The sequence below is a fragment of the Macaca thibetana genome, chromosome 20 (genome assembly GCF_024542745.1).
Source record: "Macaca thibetana thibetana isolate TM-01 chromosome 20, ASM2454274v1, whole genome shotgun sequence".
NCBI lineage: Eukaryota > Metazoa > Chordata > Mammalia > Primates > Cercopithecidae > Macaca > Macaca thibetana.
The window spans coordinates 70,565,371-70,581,880 of NC_065597.1; the positions used below are offsets into that span (position 1 = coordinate 70,565,371).

The 16,510-nt window shown below is 51.9% G+C and overlaps 1 protein-coding gene across 2 annotated transcripts; it reads right to left on the bottom strand.

Moving 5' to 3' along the window:
• Nucleotides 1-220: 220 nt before the first annotated feature.
• ALG1 (ALG1 chitobiosyldiphosphodolichol beta-mannosyltransferase) lies at nucleotides 221-13,556 on the bottom strand. 2 transcript variants are annotated; one of them, XM_050774370.1, is made up of 13 exons: nucleotides 13,330-13,556; nucleotides 12,366-12,443; nucleotides 12,138-12,241; nucleotides 9,706-9,854; nucleotides 8,049-8,138; nucleotides 7,539-7,649; nucleotides 6,693-6,814; nucleotides 6,470-6,508; nucleotides 5,760-5,819; nucleotides 4,190-4,300; nucleotides 2,547-2,661; nucleotides 1,473-1,548; nucleotides 221-512 (listed from the first exon to the last, which is right to left on the bottom strand). In XM_050774370.1, the coding sequence occupies exons 1-13, from the start codon at nucleotides 13,535-13,537 to the stop codon at nucleotides 381-383; spliced, it is 1,395 nt and encodes a 464-aa protein (XP_050630327.1). In that variant the 5' UTR covers nucleotides 13,538-13,556; the 3' UTR covers nucleotides 221-380. The 2 variants fall into 2 exon arrangements, with proteins under 2 accessions (XP_050630327.1, XP_050630328.1); XM_050774371.1 differs by lacking the exons at nucleotides 221-512; nucleotides 1,473-1,548 and adding an exon at nucleotides 1,557-1,581.
• Nucleotides 13,557-16,510: the final 2,954 nt, after the last annotated feature.

A 16,510-nucleotide genomic window follows, 5' to 3' on the forward strand; every position in this document is an offset into this window, starting at 1 on the left:
CCTTACGGTACAGCCGGTGCTTTTTTTCAAGACAGGAATCAAAACGTTAGGAACACGGCAGAAAGGCGACACCTGGAGACCAAACACAGGAGGAGGAGTCCTGCAGAGGTCATGGGGAAGTCACAGAACAGTAATACGCTAGCAGGGGCATGGGGCGTGAAGAACGGAAGAGAGGAAATGTTTCTGAGCCTCCAAAGAAGAAATTAGGGCCAACCACAGCTTCCGGGGTCCCAACCAATTCATTCAGCAGGCGTCACCACTGCCGTCATTTCAGCTACTGGCCACTGGGAGGCGCTGCTTGAAAGGGTTTGCCCTGAGACTCCCAAGAAGCTGTAGGGAGGGCAGCCGGGGTCCTGGGGTTTTAGCCTCTGGCCCAGGAGTCATGTGTCCATAACCAAAGGGAGCACAGTCTGCACCCAGCTCTCATCCCATCGGAGCTGCTCCGACTCCCGCAGGTTCTTCCGGAACTGGTTTAGCTTGCCCGCAGGATCAGGGAAGTTTGAGAAAAGCATCTGCGAAAAAATAAAGAGCAGAGCTTACCTCATTGCCTGTCCCCACCCCATCCCAGGTCCCTGACCCAGCAACACCCCCTCCCAAGTCCCTAACTCCCTCACTTGGACTCAGACCCTTCACGCCCCAGCAGCGCTCCGCCTCCAACTTGACATCACACTTTCTGGAAACTTCCCCACATATCCCACTTTCCCACACTTGGTGCCCTGGAGCACCTCCCAGCCTCTACATGCTGTGCCTTCCCCTGGAGCACCCTGCTCTCGGCCTCTGGCCAACACAATCCCACGCATCTGTGCGTAACAAGGGGGTGTCAGTGTTCTTTTCAGCCTTGCTAAACTGTCTGAATCAAGGAGCACAAACTACAGCCTGCAGGCCAAATCCAGCCCACAGCCTGTCTGTAAATAAAGTTTTATTGGAACAAAGCCACACCCCTTCATCTACAGATGATCTGTGGCTACTTTCACACCACAGCAGAGTCCCATGGTTCTGACAGAGACTGGGGGACCCAGTCTAAATGACTTCCGACCTGGACCTTTACTGAAAATCCTGCCAATCATTCTGTTGGCAAGAATGATGTGTTACTTTTTGCAACAAGAAACAAGTAACCTCTGCAGAATTCCACTCATCTTTCAAGGCGGGTCCCAGAAGCTCCCTTTGGCCGCCTACCTGATCCTCATCACTTCCTGAACTGCAGCCCAGCCCACCGGCTCCAGCATCATTTGTGGAGTGTCAGCTCCATAAATCCAGAGGGCAGGTGGGGGTGTGTCCTAACTTTCCCCAGCCTACTGTACTGAAACGGGACAGCAGAGTAGGCCGGCCTCTGTGACCTCTGCTCCCTCCCTAGCTTTTCCGCCAGACCCCACATGGTCCCACCCTGGCTGTGGGAAGCAGGAATCAGGGAGCGTGGCTCGGTGCCAGTCTCCACAACCTTCCCCACCCTGGCGTGTGGCAGACGTGGCTACCTGCAGCTGAGCTGCCAGTTCCTCGGAGTCCTCAAAGACTAGGCCATTTTCTTCATGCTTCACCAGCTCATGTAAACTGCAGGGAAAACCAAGGGAGCCTCAGAGCTGCCTGCAAAAGACACCAGACCCTGGGGTGCCCACGTGGGCTCCCACCACCCCCCACCACCACGCTCAGGCCAGGCTGGGGGTGTGGTTTCAGGGAGCTAGTTCTGAGATTTGGCATCTGAAGGGTATAAAGGCCTGGGAGGGTTGCACATCAAAATGGCCAAACCGATTTGAGGAGGGAGCCTTAAGGAGGGTTTGTACCTTCTGTGCTGGATGCTCTTCACTGACTGAAGAATTATTTTTGCATGCTTTTCTTAACTCCATGGCCATGGAACAAGGAAAGGCAACCCCCTGGGGACTGGCTCAGCACATAAAAGATGACCTTTCTAGGGCACCAGGTATGATCCCCACATTTCCCTGAGCTCAGCTCACACGAGGGGCGCATATCCCTGAATCCCATCCAGGGGCCGGCTCCTCAGCAGGGGCCAAGGACTCAGCTTGCGCCGGGGCTACTACTTCTAGAATCTCTTCTAACACCGCCCTTCCAAATGCCCGTCTGTGCTGGGTGGAGTGAGGCCAGAGCATGACACTCATTTAGCTGATTCAAACCCACCATGTGAGCTTGGCCAAAAGGGACATGGTGGGAGAGAAACAAAGAAAACCATGTAAGCCTGCAGGCAATTCCCGCCAATTCTACTCTAGGAGCAAAAGCCCCAAGTGGAGTTCTAGTATTTAAGATGCTTTTTTTTCATATTAAGTTGGTGCAAAAGTAATTGCCATTTTTAGTGGCAAAAACCGTGATGACTTTTGCATCAACCTAAATGTAACACGAGCTCTAAATGGAAGCAACGACTTCCGTGAGGCTCAAGCCCAGCCACAGTAACCGCAGGGCTCCTCCTAGTGGGCTCCAGTGTGTGCTGCACTGACCGAGGGGCAGGGCCTCACTGTGGGCAGCTCGCTCTGCACTGCGTCCCCCTCAGCGGTGGATCTGCGAAGCTAGCCCCAGAAAGATTCGGGTTCTGCTCCTACCACTTGAAGTTCACGGCACACACAGGCAAACAGCACCCGAACATGTCCACCACCTTCATGGGCAGGTCCAGGCCACTGGAGGACGTGTGCAGACAGACACCCAGGTCTGCCGACCCTGCTAGGCAAGAGGGGTGCGGTCAGAGCGCTGGCCTCTGCCCTGGGAACACAGATCCTCCCAGCACAGTGAGGCAACACCCCCGAAGGGGAGTGAAAATCAGAAAAGGCCCCCGACAGCCCCAGACACAAGTGACTTAAGCTGGCCAAGCAGCCACATGGCCTGGCTGGGACATCTGAAAATGTAAGTTGACACTTTTTCTACGTAACCACAATTTGGTTTTGTTGTTGTTGTTGTTTTGTTTTGTTTTGAGACAGTCTCACTCTGTCACCCAGGCTGGAGTGCAGTGGCACAATCTTGGCTCACTGCAACCTCCACCTCCCAGGTTCACCTCCCACCTGTAATCCCAGCATTTTGGGAGGCCAAGGTGGGCAGATCACCTGCGGTCAGGAGTTCAAGACCAGCCTGGCCAACATGGTGAAACCCCATCTCTACTAAAAAAAATACAAAATTAGCCGAGCGTCGTGGCAGGTGCCTGTAATCCCAGCTACTCAGGAGGCTGAGGCAGGAGAATCGCTTGAACCCGGGAAGGCGGAGGTAGAGATGAGCCAAGATCGCACCACTGCACTCCAGCCTGGGCTACAACAGCGAAACTCCGTCTCAAAATAATAATAATAATAATAAACCACAGCACACCCACCACAAACCAGCTGTCACCGTGAAAATGAAGCCAAATAGCTTAACATTTCTAAAGACTAGCCGGGGCCAGGCGTGATGGGTCATGCCTGGAATCCCAGCACTTAGAGAGGCCAAGGCAGGAGAATCACTTGAGGTCAGGAGTTCGAGACCAGTGTGGCCAACATGGTGAAACCCCGTCTCGACTAAAAATACAAAAATAAGCCAGGTGTTGTGGCGGGCTCCTGTAATCCTGTAATCTACTCAGGACGCTGAGGTGGGAGAATCGCTTGAACCCAGGAGGCGGAGGTTGCATGAACTGAGATCGTGCACTCCAGCATAGGCGACGGAGCGAAACTGTCTAAAAAAGAGACTAGCTAGAGAGTCCTGCCAGGAAAAGGCCCTCAGCCTCCAACTGCTCTGCTCACTCAAGGCTGGAAGATGCGGCTCTAGAGACACATCAGGACCAAGCCGACTCCCCACTTGGAGAAATCAACGGGAAAGAGACGGAGGCGAGGGAGAACCATCTCACTGGGAGAGGCGACGCTGTTTGACACATCGTCCCGGTACCTCCCAAAGCCACTGCCCTCCCACACCTGGGCAACAGTGGCCCCAACCCGAGGCCCAGCCCTCCTGTGGGAAGGAAGAGGACTGAATGGAGGGCGTGGCAGGCTGAAAGGACGTGGCCTCCTCAAACCCCTTAGTAAACAGCCTCTGGGGTCACCTGGCAGGGAGGGGCTGGCACACCAGGAAGTAGCCTCCTCCTGGGAGTTCAGCCAGAGGTCTCGGCAGCAGGCCAGGCCCTGTCCCCAGGTGGCCTCCAGAGCCACCTTTTCAGGAAAATTCCATTCCACCCACCTGTTTCCCCCACTGAAGGCCCCGCCTCCTCCTGAGCCTCCTGCCGGCCTCTCACCTAGAAGCAGGGGGTAGTCCTCGGCCTCCAGCCAGGGTGTGCAGACCTGGACACGCTGGAAACACTTCTGCTGGATGAGGCGGCTGTAATACTCCCTCAGAGGCCCTTTGCCTTCACAGAGAAGAGCAGACACTGCCATGGACCCGTCTCTGTCCCTGTCACATGGCCCCAGGCCCAAGACTCCCCCCAGGAGGGATCCCTTTCCCAGAAGCCCCACCCCTCGGCAGCTCCAGCCAGGCCCCATCCGGGTCCTTCCAGAAGCAACCCAGGAGCCCCAAGCCCTGCAGGGGTGTGCACCCTGACCCCTGAGGCACAGCCCTGCACCTGCAGCCAGCTGCCTCGGGCTGCAAACACAGCGGGGTAAGCACTGGCCTGGCACCTGACCGCCCACTAGATGGACCCAGCCTTTTGTCTGTGGTGTGCACAGGGGACACGAAGGCTCCCCCTGCCCTGCCACAGCCCCCAGAGCACATGGCGTGGGTTCCAAGCTACTCCTGGCAGCCTAGAGGCCAGAGGAGGGAGGAGAGCAGGACCAGTAGCTGGCCCAGACCCTGCCTCTTCCCACACCGCTTCTGCTTTTCTCCTTCACTGAATCACCTCAAAAGTGCTCAGAAGCAGTAACTGTGGGACAGGGGCTCTTCCATTTGAACAATTTTTTTTTTTTTTTTTTTTGAGACGGAGTCTCGCTCTGTTGACCGGGCTGGAGCGCAGTGGCCGAATCTCAGCTCACTGCAAGCTCCGCCTCCCAGGTTTACACCATTCTCCTGCCTCAGCCTCCCGAGTAGCTGGGACTGCAGGTGTCCACCACCTCGCCGGGCTAGTTTTTTGTATTTTTTAGTAGAGACGGGGTTTCACCGTGTTAGCCAGGATGGTCTCGATCTCCTGACCTCGTGATCCACCCGTCTCGGCCTCCCAAAGTGCTGGGATTACAGGCTTGAGCCACCGCGCCCGGCCTCCATTTGAAAAATTAAAAGAGGCTTGGTTAAGGCACCAATGACGTGGCCGGGCACAGTGGTCCGTGCCTGTAATTCCAGCACTTTGGGAGGCCAAGGTGGGTGGATCACCTAACATCAGGAGTTCGAGGCCAGCCTGGCCAACATGGTGAAACCCCATCTCTACTAAAAATACAAAAATTAGCCGGGTGTGGTACAGGGTGCCTGTAATCCCAGCTACTCAGGAGGCTGAGGCAGGAGAATTGCTGGAACATGGGAGGCGGAGGTTGCAGTGAGCCAAGGTTGCGCCATTGCACTCCAGCCTGGGCGACAGAGACTCTGTCTCAAAAAAAAAAAAAAAAGACACCAGTGATGTAACAACAACAACAAAGAGATGCTTGAAAACTACTGAGAAAGTAAAAGCCTGTTATCTGCAGATTCAAATCTGGGCTCCCTGCCCAGCTATGAAACCCTCTGAGCCTCAGTTTCCCCCATGCCAAGCAGTATAAGACCCTATGGCAAAGAGCTGCAGTGAGGATTAAGGAGACAAGATCATGGGAAGCGCAGGACAAAGGCTGCGTGCCCCTCCCCGTCCGCCCTCCCCCAGCCAAACAGACACCCAGGGTCCCAGGCGGTACCTGTTATCACACAGACGAGAGAAGGAAGCTTGTGTCCATCAAGAATCAGTTGTTCAAACTCTGTGTTTAAAAAAAGAAACAATTCTACATGGAATTTCTGATAGAATTTTTTTTTTTTTTTTTCCTGACAGAGTCTCGCTCTGTCACCCAGGCTGGAATGCGGTGGCACGATCTCAGCTCACTGCAACCTCTGCCTCCCGCATTCAAGCAATTCTCCTGCCTCAGCCTCCCGAGTAGCTGGGATGACAGGCGCCCGCCACCATACCTGGCTAATTTTTGTATTTTTAGTAGAGACAGGGTTTCGCCATGTTGGCCAGGTTGGTCTCGAACTCCTGACCTCAGGTGATCTGCCTGCCTCGGCCTCCCAGAGTTCTAGGATTACAGGTGTGAGCCACCGCGCCCATTCAGAAAAAAATGTTTAAATAAACAATAGCCAGAGTCACCTGGTCAGGCGGAGAAAGGACACTGCTCTGGCGGGGAGGCCACCAGGCTCTGTGAGACACTCTCCTGGAGAGGGCATATCGGCCTGAGAGCCTGGTCACTCAGTGACCCAATGGGGATTCATAGCGGCCCACCTCCACCACCCCTGCTGTCCCCAAGCTGCCCCACCCAGTGGACCGGGACAGGAACATGCTGCAGGCCAGGCAAGCAGCTCACAGCTCAGGGGCCCCCAACAAACCCAGAGCTCCTCACCGCAGCCACACACCTACTTTCTAAAGCTGCCAGCAGGATGGAGAAGTCTTCGTCCTCTACAAGAAGAGAACTGAATGTCAGGGCCCGTTTCCAGACACCCCTCTTCCAGCTCACATGCCCTCCCCTTCTCACTGAGACCGTGGTGGGGTGGGGGCATGCAGGACTGGCAGGGGTGAGGAGAACACAGGTTGGCCAGGTGCCCATCACACCAACCCCAAGTGCCCCAGGGGTCGTGCAGACCTGTCCAGCTCGTGCTGCTGATCAGCAGGGCCGGCCGCTCGCGGAGACGCGTCACCAGCCCACTCCCAGCATCCCGCTCCGTGAAGGCCGACCGCTCTGTGGCTGGGTCCTCAGGTTCTGAGCTGAAGGAGCAGGAAAAAAGCCTGTGAGAGGCCACAGAGCAGGCCCAGGACCCAGGACGGGCATCTCTACTATGGTGAGGCCTGCAGGCTCCGAAAGGTTGGGGTGCCTGGCCGCATCAGCAGTACCAGGCCACCCCTGCCATCTGAGGCCCGGGCTTGCTTTCTCTAATATTGTTGCTGGGTGCTAAGGTTACAACAGCAAACAAGACTGACTCATTCCTTTCCTCCATGGGACTTACTGTCTTATCATCCCCTGGACTCAAGATGAGGGTGCTAGGGTGCCCTCCCACACCACCCCAGCTTACCCAGGGCACACCTCAGGGTGTGTGGACCTGCACAAAGATTCCCTTCTCAGCCCCATGAGACACCCCAGGGGACACACAGGTCCACAGATCCTGCCACAGGCCTGGGAACCCACTGGCAGGAGAGTAAGACAGCGCAGGGGTCCACAAACATTTCTTAAAGGGCCAGAGAGTAAATACTTCAGGCTTTGTGGGCCACAGGTTCTCTGTTCTGCTGTTGTAGTTCAAAGGCAGCTGCAGACAACTCAGAAGGGAATGAGTGTGCTGTGTCCCAGTGAAACTTGATTTACAAAAGCAGGAGACTGGCCTGTGGCCTTAGTTTGCCAACCCTGGATGAGTGGGTTCCCAGGTCTTCAGGGAGAAGGGGAGAGCCCAGGGCAGTGGCAAGCAGGAGAGAAGGCAGCTGAGGATGGGAGACCTACCGGGCCCTGAACGGAGAGTACATGCCACCCAGCTTCATGAAGAGCCAGTGCTGCAGATCCAGAGGTGTCTCTTTAAAGAAAGATGCCGGCTTGTCGTAGACAGTCACAGCACTGCAATGAAATCATGGCGGGGCTATTGGGAGGGCTGAAGAAAGGCCTCAGGAATAGAGGACTCAGAGGCTCCAGGAAAAGAAGGATGCTTGGGGAATCCAACTCTCAGACGATGACAAGAAGCCTTGCAATTACTTGGGAACGCACAGAGACGTCCTAGGACCAAAACTGCCTGGACCCCCTGGCTGGCTGGGAAAGAAACTCTGCCCCTTCCTCCCCCGGCTTCCCAAACCAGGGACCACCTCCCAGGCCCTCAGTATTTCAAACTGCCTCGCCAGCACGGCCGCAGCAGGCAAGGCAGCTCTCACTGCAGCCAATCAGGGGCCCTGTGCCTCTCCCAGGCCACCGTAGTCCCAGGCCGCCGTAGTCCCAGGCCACCATAGTCCCAGGCCTTGGTACCTGATGCGCCAGTTCTCCGCCAGGTCTTCCCGCATGGCATTGGTAACGCACAGGTTCAGGTGGGACAGGCGCCCAAAGAACCTCTCGTACCTGAAAAGAGGGATTAGCAGTCAGCAGAGCCATAGGCCTCTGCTGCCACCACCACGTGACTCGACATCCCTCAACAGAGAAAAGGCCGCAGAGCTAGGAGAGTCTGTACTCCCTGAGTCCCACCTGTGCCAGTGCTCTTTCTTTATGCTGTATACACCTTTCTTTATGTTGTGTCATTTGTTGGCTTAAATACGATCACTTTGAAAGGAAACTGCGCTCCAGCCTGGGCAGCAGAGCAAGACTCTGCCTCAAATAAATACATACAAATTGAAAAAATCAATAAAAGGACACTGTGTATCACTGCCAAAGTGGACATCCTCTCTCTTGCTGTAAAAGGCCTCACTAGTGGGTCTCAGCCACCCTGTGCTGCCACTGCAAAGGCTGTAAGGCCACGGCTTGCTCTCAGTGTGGAGCAAAGGGATTCAGTGAACTCTGTACACATTCTCTCCTAATGGAGACTGAGCCCTGATCGCAGGGGAGAGCCGGAACAGGGCATGAGCGATATCGCCGCCAGGGTATCATGGCCTGTTCCTCTCTCAAGATGCGGAGAAAGCTCGGAAATGGGGTTGCCTGGGATGACATTTTGGTCCTCACACTTAGCTATGTGGCAAGAGGCGTAATCGTTCTCAGCCTCAGTCTCCTAACTTGTAAAAGGTACACCCTCCTGAGGTGCATGGAGATTGAACGAGGTAAAATACAAAAAGGTCTTGGCTGGAGGATTGGCATGCAGCAGGTGCTCACCATTAAGCATTTTGCTCAGTTTGCTCAATTGAGCTGTCTGCTGCTGCTGTCACCACTGCCAGTGAACAAACTCATCAGGGTAAAGGTCACAGCCAGCCAGTGGCCCAAGGCTGGAAGTACACACAGAGGCTGGACATGCACAGAGGCTGTATGTGCACATGAAGGCTGGCTGTGCAGAGTATAACAGACATGTTATAGTCAGGCTCAGGGTACAGCAGACGACCTTCCCAGCTCCACGTCCCACCGCTACCACTGGCCCTTCTTCCCTCCCTGTCTCATCAGCTACAGCAACTGTGGCCCACTTCTCCAGCTCCCAACAGCAGCCCTGGGTTTCAATTTGGGAATCTGCTCTCACACACCCTCTGTCCATGGGATATGGATGCTCCTGAGACCCAGCTCTTCTACTGGAGCACTTGCCCCCTGGCCTCAATAGGCAGATCAGAGGAAGGCAGGTAACTGACATGAGCCAATCAGAAAGGGCTGCCCTCCCCACTGAGCCTAGGTGGGGACGAGAGCTAGGAGAGCTCCGGGAACCACCACCAGAAGGGAGTGTGGAGACAGACATGAGCTGGGTCCCAGGGACACTGCTGAGCTTGAAACCAGCCATTTCCCCAGACACTTCCATTTCATGGGCCAAAAAATGTGGTCCTTTGCTGAGGCCTGTTTCTATCACCTGGAACCAGCATTTGGCCTGATTCACCAGCCTCACCCCACCTCCTGCAGAGCACACAAGGAACCAGCTTCCGGAGGCCCACAATGGCCCTTCTTCTCACTCATCCTTGAGTGGTTTGGGGGACGGTATTTTACCCTCTTCCCAGACTCTCACCACTTGGCCAGCAGAACGAGGGGGTGGCTGGGGCCATGCACCAGACCCATGATGGAGTAGCCATAGTTGTGCCAGTCAATGACGAGCTTGCTTCCACAAAGGCAGCCCACGAACCAGCAGACAGCAATGCTCGGCAGACCTGGGGGGTTCTAGGAAAGAGAGACTTGAAGAAGACGAAACCCAAACCATGATCGGCAATAAACCAAGTAAAAATAGTCACAACACACATGGTGATGAGTCTATTACCTTTACAGAGCTCTTGATAATAAGCAGAAGAAAGACCTTCCCCACCACCAAAATAGGTGTAAAAAGTCATAAAAGAAACACAATGGGCCAGGTGCGGTGGCTGATGCCTGTAATCCCAACACTTTGGGAGGCCCGGGCATGAGGATCATTTGAGCCCAGGAGTTCAAGACCGGCCTAGGAAACACAGTGAGACCTCATCTCTACAAAAATTTTAAAATTAGCCAGGTGTGGTAGGACACGCCTGTAGCCCCAACTACTCAGGAGGCTGAGGAGGTGGGATCACTTGAGCCCAGGAGGATGAGGCTACAGTTAAGCTATGATTGTGCCACGGCACTCCAGCCTGGGCGACAGAGCTAGACTCTGTCTCTAAAACAAACAAACAAACAAATAAAACCAAACAAACAAAACCAACCTGAAAAGTTCAAGATCATCAATAATCAAGGAGGCAAAAAACAGAAGAAAGAGATGGCATTTTTCACCTGTCAGAATGCAAATTCTAAAAAAGTCTAACAACAGCTGGTGGTGGTGAGCATGGGGAAGAAGGCACACCCTCCACTCAGCAGCGGCCAAACTGGCCCAACCTTACTCTAAAGCTATCCAATAACATACACATCTTTAAAACGCATCAACTTTGATTACACAATTCCATTACTAGGAATTTATCCTAAGAAAGAAACTGGACTTATGCAAAAGGCATAGGCTCACTGTGCTTGGAGCTGCACTATGTGTAAAAGTAAAAACAAAATCAGGAAGAATCTGAGTATCCATTAACATGAGACTAAATACATGTAGTATGGTACCTCACATATTGGAATTCAAGGCTGCCTATTAAAAGAGGAAGGTGTGGGGCGCAGTGGCTCATGCCTGTAATTCCAGCACTCTGGGAGGCCGAGGCAGGTGGACCACCTGAGGTCAGGAGTTCAAGACCATGCTGGCCAATATAGCGAAAACTCATCTCTACTAAAAAAAAAAAATTACAAAAATTAGCCAGGCATGGTGGTACGTGCCTGTGATCCCAGCTACTCAGGAGGCTGAGGCAGGAAAATCACTTGAACACGGGAGGCAGAGCGTGCAGTGAGCCAAAATCGCGCCACTGCACTACAGCCTGTGTAACAGAGAGACTCCATCTCAGGAAAAATAAAAATAAATAAATAAAAGAGGAAGGTGCTTCTATATGTTAAAAATTGATTTGAAAAAAGAAAAAAAAAAGGTATTCTTCAGCTAGAAAAGAAAGAAAAATTTTTTAAAGAAAAAAAGTGATCAAGGGAAGAGGTTAAAAGTATAACGATAGGCCAGGCACGGTGGCTCACACCTGTAATCCCAGCACTTTGGGAGGCCAAGGCGGGCAGATCACCTGAGGTCAGGAGTTCAAGACCAGCCTGGCCAACATGGCTACACTCCAACTCTACTAAAAATACAAAAATTAGCTGGGCGTGGTGGTGAACACCTGTAATCCCAGCTACTCAGGAGGCTGAGGCATGAGAATAACTTGAACCCAGGAGGCGGAGGTTGCAGTAAGCCGAGATCACACCACTGCACTCCAGCCTGGGCGACAAGAGCGAAACTCTGTCTCAAAAAAATATATGTGTGTGTGTGTGTGTGTGTGTGTGTGTGTGTATACATATATGTGCGTGTATATATATATATATATATATATATATATATATATATATATATATATATACTACAGAACCAGACTGACTACCTACGTTCAAATCCCGATTCCACCACTTCCTAGCTGTATGGCGATGGTCTACTTACAGAGCCTTTCTGGGTCTAGGTTTTCTCATCTAAATGAGAACAACCTTAAGAAACAGGTTCTTATATTACCTAAATGTAATACTTCTTAGGGTTACTGTGAGGACTAAATGAGTTAATACATGGAAAACACTTAGATACACAGTCAGTACAATGTAAGACTATCTGTAATGACACAGACAGCATGGATAGGTGCCATAGACACATACCATAGGCTCCTACTCATGTCTTTAAATACCTGTACACACAACACACACACACACACGAATATGCAATTTATTACCAATTTGTGCATGTTTAAAGACTCACATCTTTAAACTTTTATACACACAACACACACATATGAATATGCAATATATTACTAATTTGTGCTGGAAAATAAACCGTTAACATGATTCTCACAGAGGGAGGCAGAGGCTGATACACACCTGGAGAAAGATATAGTCACCTGGCTCCCTCCACATCAACTTCCACAGCAAGTACATAGCCTGAAATACAACTTTGACTCCGTACTGGAAAACTCGGGGCCCAACTGCAAGTCAGAAAACACCTGTGACTACCAAAGGAGCATCTGGCAATCTGCCAGGCTTTTCAAACACACACCCCCTGCCCCCAGCCCACGGATGCAGAGGATTCTGGAGTTGACTGCATCCTACCTGCAAGACTCTGAAGTTCTGTCAGCCCCACGATCTGAATTCTGTTGTTCTGCAGGAGCTCATCATGGGGTTTGGAGTCTGAAAATGAGAATGATCCCTTTAATGTACCAGAAGCGGCAATCTAAAGTCAGATAATCTCCCAACTCAGGCTGAATCACGAAGAGTGTTTTGGAAAGTAAAATATTTCAAAATCTCTCTCTGTTCCTCACTAGCCAGAACAGAGAATGCGGCCAATTCTTGTTCAGATTCCTCTAGATAGCCCACAGGGAGAGGGCCTGAATCTTACCTACCTTCACTTAACACAACGCCTGGCAAACAGTACGTGCTCAATTAAACTAATCTAGATTCTCTGGATAGTGGAATTTTCCCACCACAGAGCCATCCTTAGGAAGTCCCACTCTACCCCATCACCCTAGCAGACTCTAAACAGGGATTAAAGGCAACTAGTGCTGTTCCCACTTCTCCCTGAGATGGGGTTGAGCTACCCTCTCAAGATACCAACGTGGAGAATAATGATGGAGCAGACACCGCTGCCCTGCACACTGTGGGTAAAAGATGGACATGAAGAACAAATGAAACATTTGTCTGCAGAGCTCTGCGTTGAGGGATGAGGAATGAGATATCCTGTCAACTCAGACATAGCTTGACAAGAGTAGCTGCACACAGACGTAGCTACCAGCACTAGCCCTGGAGTCCCACGCACCTGGGTTCCACTTACTAGGAGAATTACGTGAGACCACGCAATGGATTCACTTAACACATTTCTGACACGTGGCAAGATTAACGCCGGCTATACCTAGTGATCCACCCAGGAAAGGCTGGGCAGAACCCGCTCGTCCAATCTCGGAGAGCTGCCCAAAGGCAGCGACAAAAGGAGCACTTCCGCCTCGACTCCCCAGGGCGGTTAGAACCGAGGATCAAAGGATGAGAGAGCATCCTCCCTCCCAGACCCTTGGCCACTCACTGCAGAACCCCAGGAGGGTCACCGAGAAGCCGTGCATGGCCAAAGACAGCGCGTGGTACTGCATACGGGGGCTGCGGCCCACGTCGCCCAGCACCACGGCTACTACATGCCGGGCCGCCCGCCTCCGCCGCCAGCGCTTCCATCCTCCCAGCAGCAGCAGCGGCAACAGCAGACACAGCGCCAGGAAGACCAACCAGAACGCCGCCATCTTGGCGGGCCCGCAACAGTCACGTGACCGCGCTTCCGCGCGCTGTGCGCAGCCGCAGACCGAGCCTCCGAAGTGGGCCGAGAGAGGACGAGATGGGGATGCGGTTCCCTAAGAGGGGTCCAGGGAACCCCCAGGAGCCCCTGGGGCCAAGATTTATTAGTTGTAGCACATATGCACATACACCAGATTCCCTACACAGCAGTGTATTTCCCCGACTAAAGTAATGCTGTTACCGTATTGGGACATATGGATAAGTCACTCAATCTCCCTTGGAGCCTCAGATTTTGTTCAGGATGGTTGGCACCCGCTTCAGGGGTTGTCAAGGATTAGCAGAAGTAATGACAATGACAAGCTTCCCCTGGAACCTGGGTTCCCAGTGGTGCTCCCAAGGGGAGATAAATGGTTCTTGGGGAGCAAAACATCCTTACCCTTTTTGTGTATAAAGCACCGATATCGATGCAATACACAAGCCTGCAGTATATCTGCAGTATTAAAATTTCATGAACGCTGAAAGCAGTGGCTCACGCCTGTAATCCCAGCACTTTGGGAAGCTGAGGCAGAAGGATCACTTGAGCTCAGGAGTTCAAGACCAGCCTAGGCACCATAGTGAAATCCCATCTCTACAAAGAATACCAAAAAAAATGATGGTAGCGTGTGCCTGTAGTCCCAGCTACTCGGGAGACTGAGCTGGGAGGATCACCTGAGCCCAGGGAGGTCGAGGCTGCAGTGAACTATGATCACACCACTGCACTCCAGCCTAAGTGACAAAGCAAGACCCTGTCTCAAAAAAATAAATAAGTAAAATAAAATTTCATGGGGCAGTACATGAGGAACCCTCATCTTCGGCCATTGGGCATGTAACTGGCCCAGCCACTGTGGAAAAGAGTTGGTGGTCCCTCATTAGGTTCAACATAGAATTACCACATGACCCAGCAATAGCATTCCCAGGTATACACCCAGGAGAATGAAAAACAGGTTTCCAAACAAAAACTTGTAAATAAATATCAGCACTGTCCACAAGAATCAAATCGTGGAAACCACCCAAAGGCTCATCAGCGGATGAGTGATGAATGGAGTGCAGTCTGTCCACAGCTCCCGCAGCCTCCCACCCAAGGTTTCCCAGGTGTCTCCTTTTTTGTTTGTTAGTTTGTTTGTTTGTTTGTTTTGAGATGGAGTCTCACTCTGTCGCCCAGGCTGGAGTGCAGGGGTGCAGTCTCGGCTCACTGCAACCTCTGCCTCCCAGGTTCAAGTGATTCTCTTGCCTCAGCATCCCAAGTAGCTGGGATCACAGTTGCGTGCCAACACGCCCAGCTAATTTTTGTATTTTTAGTAGAGACCAGGTTTCACCATGTTGGCCAGGCTGGTCTTGAACTCCTGACCTCAAGTGATCTGCCGGCCTCGGCCTCTCCAAGTGCTGGGATGACAGGCATAAGCCACCACACCTGGCCTAGCTGTCTACTTTTGGTTTGTCATCTCCATAATCCTCATCCTCTTAGCTCATCAGAGCAGGAGGGGCTTCCCTAGGAGGTGATGTTATTCATCCATAAAAAAGAATAAAGTACTGATATGTGCTGCAACACAGATGAGCCTTGAAAACGTCACGCTGAGTGAGAGAAGCCAGACACAAAAGGCCACGCATTGTATGATTCCATTTATATGAAATATCCACAGTAGGTCAAACCATAGATACAGAAAGTTGATTCATGGTTGCCAGAGGCTGGGGAGGGGGGAATAGGGAGTTTCTGCGAATGGGCGTGGGATTTCTTTTTGGGGTGGCAAAAACATTCTGGAGGTAGACAGCGATGGCTGCACAACTTTGTGAATATACTGAAAACCACTGTGAAACTGTACACATTTAAAAGGTGAATTTTATGGTACGTGAATAGTATCTCAATAAGCCTCTTATTAAAGATTTTTCAGGATTAACATGTCTAAAAACACTCCAGGGGTAGAAAAAAGAGCCATGATGACATGAAAAGGTGGAGAAACCCTAACCTAGCACCTGCACATAGGGAGCATCAAATACACACTTTAGTGGTGTTCTTTTCATTATTGTTACAGATCTGTAATCTCTTAACTGAAGCCCTTGGAACCAAGTATGTTTCTGAATTCAAAATTGTTTGGCTTTTAGAAAGATAATGTGGTGTGCATACATATAACATCCCCAGCAAGGTTTGGGACAGCGCCCAGGAAACCAACATGAAAACTTCTGCAAGGAAATAGATGCACGTTCACACTGAGTGAAATAAATAAGGACGCTAGGTCCTCACTCTCTGCTGTGGTTTAAGTGTGTGCCCTAAAGTTCGTATGTTGGAACCTTCATTCTCCATGCAACAGTGTTGAGAGATGGAATCTTTCCTGAGGCCTCTGCCCTCATGAATGGATTCATGCTGTTATTGCAAAAGCGTGTTCCTGATAAAGGAATGAGTTTAGCTTCTTTCTCTTCTCTCTCTCTAGCTCTCTTGCCCTTCTGCCCTCCACCGTGGGATGATACAGCAAGAAGACCCCTGCCAGATGCAGCCCCTTGAACTGGACTTCCCAGCCTCCAGAACTATGAGCCAAATGAATTTCTTTTCTTTATAAATTCCTCAGTCGGCTGGGCGCGGTGGCTCACGCCTGTAATCCCAGCACTTTGGGAGGCCGAGGCAGGCGGATCACAAGGTCAGGAGATCGAGACCACGGTGAAACCCCGTCTCTACTAAAAATACAAAAAATTAGCCGGGTGCGGTGGCAGGCGCCTGTAGTCCCAGCTACTCAGGAGGCTGAGGCAGGAGAATGGCATGAACCCGGGAGGCGGAGCTTGCAGTGAGCCGAGATCGCGCCACTGCACTCCAGCCTGGGCGACAGAGTGAGACTCCGTCTCAAAAAAAATAAAAAAATAAAAAAATAAATTCCTCAGTCTCAGGTATTCTGTTGTAGTAGCACAAAACTAAGACACTGCCCAGTATACCAGCTACATGTGACCTTCAAGCC

Excerpts from the sequence above, each read along its gene's own strand:
- ALG1 (XM_050774370.1), bottom strand. The coding sequence starts at position 13,537 with ATGGCGGCGTTCTGGTTGGTCTTCCTGGCGCTGTGTCTGCTGTTGCCG. Across the intron at positions 12,242-12,365 it reads AGAACTTCAGAGTCTTGCAG|TTGGGCCCCGAGTTTTCCAG; the intron begins GTAGGATGCAGT and ends TCTGACTTGCAG. Across the intron at positions 5,820-6,469 it reads CCTGCTGGCAGCTTTAGAAA|AGTTTGAACAACTGATTCTT; the intron begins GTAGGTGTGTGG and ends TTTTAAACACAG.